General features: G+C 39.4%; 1 protein-coding gene across 1 annotated transcript in view; it reads right to left on the bottom strand.

The window, feature by feature from the left end:
- Positions 1-330: 330 nt before the first annotated feature.
- LOC109468476 (ran GTPase-activating protein 1-like) overlaps positions 331-15052 on the bottom strand; it is a 30508-nt gene continuing 15786 nt past the window's right edge. Inside the window, exons 2-6 of the mRNA XM_019766720.1 lie at positions 8266-8309; positions 2726-2786; positions 1973-2191; positions 605-738; positions 331-354 (exon numbers count right to left, since the gene is read on the bottom strand). Of these exons, the coding sequence (XP_019622279.1) occupies positions 331-354; positions 605-738; positions 1973-2191; positions 2726-2786; positions 8266-8309 (482 nt within the window). The remainder of the gene's footprint in view (positions 355-604; positions 739-1972; positions 2192-2725; positions 2787-8265; positions 8310-15052) is intronic.

The raw sequence follows: 15052 nt of genomic DNA on the forward strand, positions 1-15052 counted from the left end.
TACCACCAGTAAATCCAATTAACTTCTGTCAATGACGGCCGATTCAGAAATTGCCACCACATTAATAACTTGCAAGTGTTGTGTAGTCATGGTAATTATGTATTGTTTGTGTAAATTCTCTACAAAGGTTTACGAAGTATTGTAGAAACATGCATTCGTCAATCTAGAAATATGTTTTTAGCATCCATGTATCATGACCATTGGCACCTTCATGTGTGGCTTGTCAGCCCTATCCATACCACAATTGTTGGCATGCAAATATGGATTTACAAATTATACACAATATCACGGTATCTGTATGTGCAATCCTCTTTGTATGTGCTGACCAGTTTAGCGAGGAGTCCATGGTGACACCTAGGTAAGTATACACATTTACCTGCTCAAATGAGTTAAACCCATCTGTTAATTAGAGTGATATTTTTTTCCTGCGTGAGGCAGTTTCTAAGGTAATCCAAAAACCATGGATTTAGTTTTGTCAGGGTGAAGTGATAGTCTATTTACAATGAACCAATGTGTGCCCATGCAGGGATACCTGAACATCAGATCAACAGATCTGAGGTATGCCCTGGTAAAATAAATTAACTTGAAACTTGCTACAGCTTACCACTCCATAGGTCAGCAGCTTGTTCATGACACTCTCAAAGTCTGTCACGTCGTTGTCCACATAAATGCGCATGGCGATACTGTGAACCAGCTTCTCCGGGCTAGAGGCAATGTCGAACTCGCCGTAAGGGTCATCTGGAGACAATAGATGATATTGTTACCTAAACGCAATTTTGTCCTGTATCATCTTTTGGTCATTATGATTCCTCATTGGTTGTGTTTTATTACTATTTTTATTTTTACTGTTAATCACTTTATCGATCTGTTGAATATGTATTACGTGTTCTTTTCATTTGCATATTTCAGTTGTATCATATTTCTAGTATTTTGGTTTTCGGTCCTGTAATGTTTTTGTTATTACTGAATTGCTTTTGCTTACCAATTGATATAGATTAGCCTTGTTTGTTACATCTATGTTTTCTTGTTTTCTTTAAAAGCAATCACAGTCCATGAAAGGGTGTCCTGTTGCATTAGAAATGTTGCATGGACTGGAATATCTTATTGTGAATCCCTTGAATGTACTAAATCTACTAATGTTCATATGTTTTACTGAACTATATATAGGGCGTAAGCTCCGCGCGCGGCCTCACGAATTTGGTCTCTACGAGAAGTAAAATCATGGATGCATCAAGAGCTTTTCATAACTGCATTATCAGCAAAAGCTACATATATGGATCTCACAGTGGGTGTCCGTGAATACTAACCACATGGTTGCCATAAACATCCACCCACGCCCAATGTACAGCGCTGTTCAGAGTGCTTTGAATTGTAACTTATTTCCATATGAATACTCGACTGTGCATGAGAAAGATAAGAAAAGCGTTCTGGGATCCTTTGGCTTTGCGATCGCTATCTATCAATTGGTAGGGCCTACAATCCATCAGCGATACGCAAGAAAGAACAAAACAAGGCACTTCTTATCTTTCCAATAGATTACAAACAGCTTCGCTCCAAGTGTAACAGGTTTTATATGGTTAAAACGGAGAAGTGTAGTGTATTTGACGATATGATAGCAAGCTTTGTACTTAATTGATCGTGGAAACTCAGTACATTTGTCTATAGCCTCCTGTTCAGTTTATCATGGTTTTGCACGACATGAGTGTATCAAAACCCTGCCGTGCGAAGCTCCAAATGAGTAAAACTCTTACCGGGAACCTAGTTCATCTATGCAGAATTGTATACCACATCTTAGCACGTAATTTAGTTGACACTCTGTAAAGCATACATTGTACCACTCATAGAACCTATATAGTATATATACAACACTCGTCGTTGGGCAATAAATCTTGACTTGCCCGAAAAGAGCCTGGCAAATCATAATATACTGCACATCAGGCTATTTTGCCTATTGAACGAGAATGTAAGTTACCTTTGTATAGGTAGTCGGTCATCTGTCCAGGCTTCAGCACCTCATTCTCGGCACCCATGCCGTAGTCCAGGGAAGGGAGCTGGTTTGTAGACTGTAGAGACGCCATCTTGGCATCGTTGCCCTGGTCTTGTACCATTCTTTTCTCGGTTTCTTCCTCGTCGTCTTCTTCCTTGTCAGTTTCTGTCTGTGTGTCGTCGTCATCATCTTCACCGTTTCCTGCTAATCATGTGACAAAAAGACAAATTATAATACATTCTTCCAATTCTGACGACTACAACTAATAGCTTTTACGTACATGTATATCAAGATTCAGAAGTGGCTGGAAAGAGTATAAATTGTCCCAAAATTAAACCGATAACATGCCAGGGGAGTTGGTCACTAAAAAGAGTTTGACATCCAGGGCGCCTGTACGGGCTTGCCATCACCAAACACTCATTGTTCCAACAAAAGAAGAATCTCAGAACTGAAGATCATTTTGGGAATAAAACATCAGTGGGAGCGGCAACTATACACATTTAGTGGACCAACTCCCCTGGCATGTTATCTGCGTATTTGGCCAACTCTTGCTGGTCGCTCCTGAAGCCAGGTAGATGCTATAAAATAAATCAAAGTCTGTAGAGATTTACGCCTAACGTCTTCCAGTTGCTGGTTTTATTTTACAAGACCTTGGACAGCTTTGAGACAGACGTACGTGAAGAATGAAAGTCACCGGTAGCTTACGTTTCAATACCAATTGTTTGAAAGAAAACACACCATCATCTTCTTCACTGCCAGGCTCGGTCTCTGTGGATGCGGTTTCGCCGTTTTGGGGGACCTGAAAAAATTATGAAATTGATGAAACAAATTATATGTCTTGTCACCATATGTTCTAAATTATGCAAATCACAACATAATTTGCATAATTAAAGTATGAAATTTAGTTGAAAATTATTGAGGAAATGATGAATTGAAGTATTGTGAAATGATACAAATTTGATATGCAAAATATTGTAGTTTGAGTTTAGAAAACCATAAATTAAACTAGATTATTGTAATTACGATAATATTTCCATAATCAATGAGACAAATCCCCACAAAAAATATTTACATAAGCTCTACATATTCCATGGAGGTAGGAGACCTCCGAAGTCTTGTTTATATTTGAACAAGAGCATATCGATACACATGGTCAGTTTTGTCCATCAAATCCTACACAGTGCACATTTGATGGAGGTGTATTTATATATATAGACTGGATCTTCATTCAGCCAAGTTCTCATACATTATTCAAAACGACCCCATGAATCTCTGTATAACGGTCCAGACAGATGATGAGTATTTCATTATTGGCACTGATGCCATCATCACGACAGGCGTGGTGTACATAACGGCGTGTGACGCAGATACTGTAACGTCGTGATTATCAAATCAAATCAACTTTATTGCTCAAAAACTGAACAATGTATGGCAAAGAAACAGCAATGGTACATACACAAACTAATACTAAAATATAATTCTAACGAGCTAGTCTATAATGATACTAAAGCTTATCTATTGTGTTTTCTTAGGAAGAGTATTATTACATTCTGTAATTCAGGGGATATGTCAGCTATTTACAATATGGTGTCACTTTTGTGGTGATTCAAATATAAATTTTCCAACGTACACTGATATCTGAGTAGGACATGAAAGGAGCATATTAAAGATATCTGATTTTGACTGAGGTAGCGTAACATATTATCTGACAAACGTTATCTCTCTTCTCAATATTCAAAGGGATGAACATTCAACCATTAGGTTTTGTATCGACGATAGCGAAGATAAGGCTCATGTGATAAAATGTTTGAATCATGTTTAAAGACATTTAGTGTAGTTTTTAGGGTTTGGAAATCAGATTTTTCAAAGTCAATATTCTAGTCACTTATCTACATACAAATGTTGAAACAACACTGTCCCATGTATATCGAAATTCATGGATCATGGAGCAAAAATGCTCAAAACTGTGGCGAAAAACAGTTACTGGATTAATGAGAGAAGGACCTAGAATGATCTTTAGTGTACCACCCAGAAAATAAAGGACTAATCTTGGGACTTGTTTTTGCAGTTTTTTTTTTAAATGCTTTAAGTATTAGTAATGATTAAAATGTATTTTTCAATGTCATACAGATATTTATTTAGAATATTTCGAGCTTTGTCGCCATAAATTGCATTGGTTGCCTTTGAATATCCACATCCAAGCTTACAGGACGAGCATTGGGATAATACTAGCTAATTTCTCTTTGGGGAATACATAATTGCTTTTTATATCATTGCATCATCATTATCAGTCATTATTCTAAGTAACGGGACTGTGATCTCTCGTATGAAAAAGCTGTGTTACAATTAGACCTGAGATTTGAATTGTACATGTAAGTGGTGCTGCCAATGGCAACTAAATACATAATTAAACTATGAGGATCTTCGTAGCACCATTAAAACTGGTGAAACTGCGAACAAAAAGCTTATCTTTGAAGAAACTGCGAATGAAAAGCCTTTGTGCTACAAACATAGGACTTCAATAGTGTCAATTATCAAAGCGGTATCTCTACTGCACGTAATCATCATGATCAGTATTCATCTAATGGCAGAGCAAATGAATCTGTTTGCACTGCAGCAGCAGCCAATTGAGGTCTAATTGCATCAAACTGCACAAAATCACGACCATTATCAGCATAAAGATTGTGAAAGGCAAAAGGCTTTTACTTCTCTGTCATGGTTTGACTTTCATGGAAAATGAGGCTGAATAAGCACTAAACTGTTTTTCCGAGTTCAGTCTGTAATTTGAAAAAAAAATTACCCCCATTAATGCCATATGAGATGCATGCAGTTAAGCTTAAGTAGATAGTAATGGTGATATAGCTCCTAGCAACTCATGATTGAAGTGTTGAGTAATCTTTATATCGGATGGTTATTGAAACAGCTTTAATTTCTGGTGAATTCTATGGATGTAGCCAGATCTACTGAATACTTCCGGGAAAGCTAGGTACTGTTTTGATCTGCTCGAGAGTTTGACGAATTTGTTTGACATTTGGTATATGATTGTGTATTGGGGTCCAGACGACGCGCTTTGATTTTGGTTCATTTTGTCTGTATTCTCTAGTTCCCACTCTACTGGGAGTAAGTTTAGTGCCTTCTTATTAGTATACAGATCACACTGGTGGTAAGTTTGAGGGGTAAGTATCATTGATGCAGGTCTTTTGTATATTTAATGTATTGGAATAGAATAATTCCTGCTGCATACATGCGGTCAGTGACTTTCCATGATCAACAGACTGATTCATTGTGGTCGGCAGGTCCTGTCCTTAGATTTTCACAGTACACTGAGGACGTAAGTGCACCACTTCAAAGACAAAGGAACGCACGTTGAACACGCGTACGTAGGCTGGCGTGTTATCTCGAATTCACCCGTAGACTCAAGAAGAACATGGTTTATTTGCCGTGCCCAAGAATATTGTTTAAGATGAAACAAAAACTTACATTGGAGATACCAAGCGCTTCTAGCTCTGCTTGACTGTTTCTAACAGTCAATTAGATATAGAGGTCCAAATACTACGTAAGTGTTAATGGGCCTAAATTCCCCTCCTAGCTCTGATTGGTGGATGTTTTTCCGCCAATGAGATATAGGAGGTTACCATGTAATCTTATCTTTCAAATAGCTCTGTTAGCATTTAATTTAACATTTTAATGTCTTGGGGTGGTGGGACTACGACGCACAGATATGTCAACTTTGTATATTTCATGTTAATTGTACCTTTTTTGTTGTGTGGCGCTGTTAATATAAGTTGTTAACTTGAGTGCAGCGCCACACTGTCCTTGTTATGTCTTTTATGTTTTGATGAATAAAAAAAAAACGGGGGATAACCCGAGGGTACGTTGCCCAGAGACAACCTGTGGCAGGATTCAGATTTATTGCAGACGCCTCACAGGTAAGTCATCATTTTTCTGGCTTGCAAAACGACCTTTTTATTGCATTTTAAGGCCACAGCAAGTACATGTTATGGATTACATCATTTCAGACTTCAAATTTAATGCGATAGGGCAAAGTAGGTGGACCAAAAAGCAAGATTCCTACAACCGTGAATAGTTTTATCAGGTTGAAAATAATCTTTTTACACAAAGAAGTCTTTTTTTTATTCAGCAATAATGTTTTTTTTTTTCATTTAATTCATAAGCATTTAAAATACCTTTTTGTGGTAACTATCTATCACAAGGATACATACAGAATATAATTTATTGCCAAACATGGTACATATGGTAATAAAAGTTTTATGCGTGCAGTCTGTCATGTCGAATGCAATTTCGAAATGGCAGATCTGCCTAGTAACAACAGGTCTAAAATAATTCACTTTCAAGATGCATCTGCTGCTTCAGCCGTATTTCCATATGCGTCACTCAAGAACCTATTGACGTCACCACTGTCCTCATTATGGTCCCAAACACTTAGCCGACACCCTGCTCATCCTTTCAGCCACCGCTTAATGACGCCATGATTAGTCTGGTGATTGGCATCTTACGGCTCGAGGGCATACCAAACAGGTAATATTAGACACTACAAGACTTCAGAAGTGGCTTCAGAAACCCGAGAAGAATAATCCTACCGCCAGAGTACATACACTGAACGTGACAAGTTAAATGCGCACGTAGATAGCGTGGGTTGTCCGACTCACAGATACATGTACGTATACAGTTTGGTATACGGGGGCATACCAAACAGGTAATATTAGACACTACAAGACTTCAGAAGTGGCTTCGGAAACCCCAGCAGAATAATCCTACCGCCATACATGTAGTCCACTGCACCTGACAAGTTAAGTGCGCACGTAGACAGCGTGGCTTGTCCGAATCACAGATACATGTACGTATACAGTTTGGTATACGGGGGCATACCAAACAGGTAATAATAGACACTACAAGACTTCAGAAGTGGCTTTCGAAACCCGACAAGAATAATCCTACCGCCATACATGTAGTCCACTGCACCTGACAAGTTAAGTGCGCACGTAGACAGCGTGGCTTGTCCGAATCACATATCTGTACGTATACAGTTTGGTATACGGGGGAATACCGAACAGGTAATGATAGACACTACAAGACTTCAGAAGTGGCTTTAGAAACCCTAATACGCGAAGAGAATAATCCTACCGCCATACATGTAGTTCACTGCACCTGAGAAGTTAAGTGCGCACGTCAACAGTGTGGCCTGTCCGAATCACAGATAGATGTACGTATACAGTTTGGTACACGGGGGTATACCAAACAGGTAATATTAGACACTACAAGACTTCAGAAGTGGCTTTGGAAACCAGAGAAGAATATCCTACCGCCATACATGTAGTACACTGAACCTGACAAGTTAAGTGCGCACGTAGACTGCGTGGGTTGTCCAAATCACTGATACATGTACAGTACAGTACAAGCATCATTACTTGAGTTAAATTACTCGCTAATTAAGCAAAGAACAAGATGCGAAATTGTTTTTTTGACTAGTAAGTATTTCATCGGTCTCGTAAGACCATGAAGAAGAGTCTTCTTCTACATCATGTACTTATTATTTGTTTTACGCTTAGAGCGTCTGAGTTCTGATGAGAGTCTCTGTTTCTGGACTATTGTTACAGTAAATAAAGCACTTCAGAAAGAAATGTATTGATAGTGCCTTTTCCTGCTTAGTATGGACCTTGATGCCACGCAAAACATTTTCATAGAATGTATAGATTATGACTACACTACATGCCAGTATCAGCCAACCTGAAACAGATTTGTTCTTCGTAATTAATATAATTACAAAAGTGATTATTAAACATTAGTGTGTTAGTCATCAATCTAAGTACACATTCCGCCTTACTCATTATTGGGAAGGTTGGGAAAATTGATCAAATAATTTTGTGTTGTTGTCTTCACGACAAGAAAATCCCTCTTGAAAATCCTAGCTATTAATATATATGTCGAAAAGCCCATATAAGATAATGAAACCATAAATGAAGCACCGGATTGACGCCATGCCATCTGTAATTACATTCTAGTGGCGGTGCTTGCCAATTACCTTCAGTAGAACAACACTTTGCTAACTATGACTTACTGTCGAGAGCTCTTATAAACAGCTAATAGAGCAGGCAGCGAACATGACAAGCAATACGTCACAGACATGCACACATTGCTCCGTAAACCAGAAGAATTGTATTTGCTGATGCATCTACTTTGTGGTTAAGGTAGTTGGTTGAATCAGAATCTATAAGTTCTAAGTTTCATTTGTTTATTTATTTGACTCTACAACTCACCTGCTGGTCTTCTTCTTTCACTAGTTCATCCTTGGCTTCAGCATCTGTTGAAGAAGAAAAGAAAATATGTGTCAAACAAGGAACACCTTGTTGAAATGCTTTTTAAAGACAATTGACTAAGATGGGAAAGCTGTTTTTGTGGTGTGAGTGTGATGGCGATGTGTGACTAAAATAATTGGTCACCTTGGTGACTTGAATTTTTTTAGTAACGCACGGGAGGGTCACCTTGCAATAGGGACAGGTAAAAATAGGCGTGCTAGACAGGTCTGTTACACAGAACTGGCATAAGAATGGGTCCGATGCAAATGCCAATTACTTCTTGCCACCCACCAACACAACACCTGGCCATTGAACTTGATACTCAGCACCTTGTGACCCCGGCGAAAATTACTGACAGTGAGGATATTTCAGCGGTAGTTTGAACGATTCTATGACGCAGTTACAGCTTTATTTGTGAAAGGCTTTGGCAAATGAGATTATACCCGCGGCTATCTGTCATGATCTGGATACAGGGAGACATGTTTCATCCTCAAACCTTATATCTCCCATTTATCATGTAAACCCTCCCCTGGTGCCAGTTATATAACCCCGTAGATTATGATAGATATATCTGACTCTAGGTCGCGTGAGGGGATTTGTCTGCAGCAATGAAGGATTACAGCATAGTCTAACTGGTGTGATGTGCTCCTGCACTTCTGACTCGGTCACAAGGTTGTTTATTATTTCTTACAGGGTATCTGTATTGGCAAGATTGGCACTGATGTTGTGTTTCCTTATACTTTGAAAGCCTAAAGCTCAGACTGTATGTTGTAGGATGTAGTGTAACGTTGGACAAAGTCTGCCATATCATTGCATTTTTTTTCTAATTCATACATGTTCTCTATACTTTCAATAGACCATCGGCCACGTATTTGCAATAAACTAAACTATCAGTTTCATCCTGAAAATGACAGCCATTTGTTAGAGCCGATGAGGTCAGTGAATGAAGAATCATGTACTAAGTATGCCGCCCTTTATATGCTACAGTTGCTTAGTAATAGTATACAGTCATGCAAAGTTCCAGCTCGATCGATCGATATCCTAGCGTGGACCAGCTTGCACGAATGCCAATCTAATGGAGTCTGATACTCTGTGGCTGGTGTATAAAGAGGAAGGTCAGATGTAATAGACCGGTTCTAAACCATCCATATTTCATCATTATACTATTAGATTGGCCTTAGAGACCAATGAAAGAGAATACACGACAAGCAATCCACTTACATGAAATTATACCACACTGTACCGGTGCAATGTAGCAGTGTCCCAATTTCATACACCTGGGCTAAGCTTCCCTTCTCAGACAGTTGTGAGCAGGCAAAGGGTTAAGTTTTCCCTGAGGACTAAGTTTTCCCCTGTGTATAGATTTTGTTGTAATAACGGTGATATAATTTCTGTTATGGCCATGACTTGTCAAACAACTGTGTAAATCATTGACCAGCGGTCAGACCACATCAGATGTCCAGTCAATGGCTCGTTTCCTCTGACTTTTTGAAGATGGTGACATTTTTTAATTCCACCTATATTACGTTCCACATTCAGAAGAGCCATAAAGCAGTCGTCCCCTTAGCTTGGCTTGTTTGTTCTGGCCCTTTCAAGATGGCGACATTTTTTAATCCACCCATACTCTGTTCCACAGACGGTAGATAGAGCGCCAGTACCAGTTCAACCTGTCCATCACCAGTATGATCTATTTGCTCCAACACGTCTAACGGCAGATCCTTTAATACTCTAACCCTGGTCTGGCAATACATTACAGCCTGTTCTAAAGGTCAGATGGGTTAAACTAATTACAGGACAAATTGGGTTACGATGTAGAATTTTGTAAGAATGTAGAAGAGCTTTTTGTACCCTAATATTGGTACATGCAAAATATCGTCCCAGCCAAGTAAAAAAAATGGAGTGATTAATATATATGTTTTATGTAAATATCAACAGCATTCAAGCAACATCGTATGTATGTCTGAAATATCTTGATCCTAGAGCTTTTTTCTTTGCACAGATACATACATCTCTAGGAATTATTATTCAAGCAGCTGGGTAAATTTTAAAAACTGTCAGACATTTCAAGTAGTATCCACCTTTCCTCAACTGTTTCCAAGTCATTTACTTGTCAACTAGTAACATTTTCCTTATGTATCCCATTACCTGGATGTCTAACCTTCATCAACGTGATACGAAATTGGTTTATATGTGCAAACATGGGCATATATAGGAAGGAAATTCCAAGATGAGCACGGCCTATAATACTGAACACGGCAATGCCATTGGCTAGGATCAATGTTCATCTCTCACATCTCATGAAAATGACCAAACCACGATGCCACAGTGTCGCTCGGAGCACGAAAATGGCATTTACCATCACCCATAATAGCAAAACGCCGGCATTAACGACCCGGCAGTACCACCAACCCTACCGGTCATAGGAGCTCAGCTGGTACGAGCTGTTACGTCCGAGAAGACTCCAGGGGAAGATCAAGTTTGATGGCAGCAGTCAGAGATTGACTGCGTGACTTTAACACAGCTGCTGCAGTCAGGGTTTCATTGCCAAACGGCTGCTGCATCAACCGTAAACTTCATATGATTTAGATTCATTTTCCTGCATGGCATGTCTAACTTTTGTTACCTGGTGCCCAGACTTAGTTCGGCCTATGTCCCGGTTTCTAACTGTCCTTTGCAGCGTTTGATGAAAGACAAACGGTCTTTTGTTCTTGCCACACATAAATAATCACTGCTCAAAGTCCTCAATTCAAGCATACGTGCGTAAAGAATACATATTCCATTAGAATGAAGAAACAGAATCTTTATGTATACTTTAAGCTGTGCGCATAGTTAGAATCTCATGACGAATATCGTGGGTCATAATTACAATAGATATTTCTGTCACAGACTAACCGTTTTTTTGCACAGTTCATGGCTAATTGCTGGAAATTTAATATTCAAATCGAAAATGTAATACTGCCATTTTAAACTTTTCAAACTGGGAAGTTGCCTGCTGGGCATCTTATCTTCATTCCTCACACGTCCCTACGGTTCCCTGGCTAGCCGTTCTTACGGTGTGCAGCAGATGCTCCTAGAGCTGTTTATGAGTCGATCAATCCTGCGCAATCCCGCGTAAGCACGCGTTTCGCCTCATTAGAGGCAGGGCAGCTGTGAGGAGGCTGTTCCGATCACCCCCTGCAGTTCCCACACACTCCCCACAGGACATGATCCACGTCGTTTGATGATCATTTCCCCGTTTGATGCTTCAACGCCTCAGCAACAAGTTACAATACGCACAATGGCATGAAGTGATCGCAGCACGTACATGTGTAATTTTAAAGACGTCTTGGGGCTTTTGTATATTTCATTCTTGAAGTTTGATGGAACCCAACATCTCAAAGTTGAACGGATTGAGATTTTAAGGATGTCTTGGGGTTTGTATATTTCATTCTCAAAGTTTGATGGAACCCAACATCTCGAAGTTGCACGGTTTGAGCAAATTGTTACAATAACTTTGTAGAAACCGTCACTAACTTCGGAGGCATCAGGTGGTCACAGCACGTACGTGTGGTTTTAAGGACGTCTTGGGGTGAAGCAAATAGGAAAGGAATGGGATCTGTTACATTTGTGTTTTATTGGCATTATTACTTTTAATAGCTGACTATTAAAATGATTTATGACGAATTCTATAATCCCTGATCGGCTGGAGGTAACGTTTCCAGCTCCACAAGGTATCTCGTTACGCAACGGGGCGTCCATATCACATGCACCCACAACCGTCAACCTCATTCAGATTACAGACTGCATGAGGCGGAATGATGTATAAAAGAGTTAGCTTTGAGAAACGCTGTTAGGATATCTGACGTATCCATTCTTCACTACTTGTCATCTTGTCATGTTTTGTTCCATAGCAAACATTAGCAGCTAATGCGTGTGCCGGATTCGATACAAGGATACATCTATATCATACAGAAACACATTGGTTCCCTATGAAGGATTTGTCACTTGCGTTGCAACAAGTATCCACTGATCTTTATTGAGTAGGTGTATTGTAGCAATCTTTGCCTCCGTGCATTTTTTTCGCCTATGCGCTGGGTTTCCAAGAAACCTTCGTTGACAAATACATAGATACCAAATGGTAATAAGACCTTTGGGAGGTTTTAAGCATCATCAGTGCAGTGTAAATGGTAGGCATCTGTGCCTAGCTCTTCAGAACGTAATTAGATTGATTCACACGTAGCACGAATACGTGTGTGCAATCTTTGTCTATTAACTTCACTTCAGATTGCGATCTTCTCGAGAAGCCATGCAATCAGCATAATTACATTCTGGATGATAAGGCATCATAGGAAAAAGCGAATGCAGGCCATAGAAAAAGGATAGACACTTAAAACTTTCAGGCGGTATTCACCATTTTTCCTTAGTATAAAAATACTTCAGGATCTGGTCATTAAGTTTGGCATAATTACATTCTGGGTGACAAGGCATCATAAGAATTAAAAAGCGAATAACTTTCAGACGGCATTCACCATTCTTTTCCTGAGTAGCGTCTGAGTAGAGTCTCTTCTTCAGCACCTGGTCATTAAGTCTGGCATTTAAAAATAACCTATAGCAAGCTTTCAACAACGATGAAGATGAACCGCTATACTAATGGGAGAAGATGCAGATGCAAGAAAAAAAAGCGAATACAGAGTGTACAAAGGATACACACTTAAAACTTTCAGGCGGTATTCCATTTTTTTCTTGAGTAGCGTACTCTTCAACACCTGATCATTAAGTTTGGCATTTAAAAATAACCTATAGCAAGCTTTCAACAACGATGAAGATAAAAAGCTATACTAATGGGAGAAGATGCAGGGAAAAAGCGTATGCATAGTGTACAATTCAAAGGACAGAAGCTTAAAGCTTTCAGACGGCATTCACCGTTCTTTTCCTGAGTAGCGTTCTCTTCAGCATCTGATCATTACGTTAGGTATAATTACATTCTGGATGATAACTGCATCATTAAAAAAGCGAATGCAGAGTGTAGACAGTCACTTAAAAGTTTCAGACGGCATTCACCATCGACTTGTCTAAACCAGCATGTTTTTCCTGAGTAGCGTTCTCTTCAACACCTGGTCATTAAGTTTGGCATATAAAAATAACCTATAGCTAGCTTTCAACAACGATGAAGATAAAAAGCTATACTAATGGGAGAAGATGCAGCTGAAAGAAAAAAAAACTAATTGAGTGTACAAAGGATACACACTTCAAACTTTCAGGCGGTATTCACCATTTTTTCCTGAGTAGCGTTCTCCTCAGCATAAGTTTGGCATTTAAAAATAACCTATAGCTTGCTTTCAGCAACGATGAAGATAAAAAGCTATACTAATGGGAGAAGATGCAGCTGTAAGAAAAAAAAGCGAATACAGAGTGTACAAAGGATACACACTTAAAACTTTCAGGCGATATTCACCATTTTTTCCTGAGTAGAGTCTCTTCTTCAACACCTGGTCATTGAGTTTGGCATTAAAAAATAACCTATAGCAAGCTTTCAACAACGATGAAGATAAAAGCTATACTAATGGGAGAAGATGCAGGTGCAGGGAAAAAGCGTATGCATAGTGTACAATTCAAAGGACAGAAGCTTAAAACTTTCAGACGGCTTTCACCGTTCTATTCCTGAGTGGCATTCTTTTCAGCATCTGATCATTACGTTAGGTATAATTACATTCTGGGTGATAACTGCATCATTAAAAAAGCGAATGCAGAGTGTAGACAGTCACTTAAAAGTTTCAGACGGCATTCACCATCGACTTATCCAAACCAGCATGTTTTTCCTGAGTAGCGTTCTCTTCAACACCTGCCCTGGTCATTAAGTTTGGCATTTAAAAATAACCTACAGCTAGCTTTCAACAACGAGGAAGACAAACCGCTATACTAATTGCAGAAGATGCAACTGCAGGGAAAAAAGCGTATGCATAGTGTACAAAGGATAGACACTTAAAACTTTCAGACGGCATTCACCTGGTCATTAAGTTTGGCATTTAGAAAAAAAACTATAGCTAGCTTTCAACAACGATGAAGATAAAGCGCTATGCTAATGGGAGAAGATGTCGATTCGGCGTAGCTGCAGGAAAAAAACGCCTACAGGGTTTTCTCTAGAGTTGTGCCTAATGGACTCCGCTGTTATCACAGAATGACACAGGATGTGTGGGAAGATGTGCTGCATTTCACCAAGCTCTATCTGAATAGGTATTAGGCCTTGTGGCCAACTATCCATTTTAAACAATGCTGAGTATAGAGTGTCCTGGAGAGAACTGTCTAAAGCCGCAATGCTTTGGGACGATGTGCTGTATTTCACCGAGCTCTATCTGAATAGGTATTATGCCTTGTGGCCAACTATCCATTTTAAACAATGCTGAGTATAGAGCGTCCTGGAGAGAACTGTCTAAAGCCGTAATGCTTAATTATTGGGACGATGTGCTGTATTTCACCAAGCTCTATCTGAATAGGTATTACGCCTTGTGGCCATCTATCCATTTTAAACAATGCTGAGTATAGAGGGTCCTGGAGAGAACTGTCTAAAGCCGTAATGCGTTGGGACGATGTGCTGTATTTCATCGAGCTCGATCTGAATAGGCATTATGTCTTGTGGCCAACTATCCATTTCAAATAATGCTGAATATATATAGAGTGTCCAATGGAGAGAACTGTCTAAAGCGGCAATGCGTTGGGACGATGTGCTGTATTTCACCAAGCTCTATCTGAATAGGCATTATGTCTTGTG

This window comes from Branchiostoma belcheri, unplaced genomic scaffold, assembly GCF_001625305.1.
Source record: "Branchiostoma belcheri isolate BF01 breed outbred unplaced genomic scaffold, Haploidv18h27 scaffold2, whole genome shotgun sequence".
Taxonomy (NCBI): Eukaryota; Metazoa; Chordata; class Leptocardii; order Amphioxiformes; family Branchiostomatidae; genus Branchiostoma; species Branchiostoma belcheri.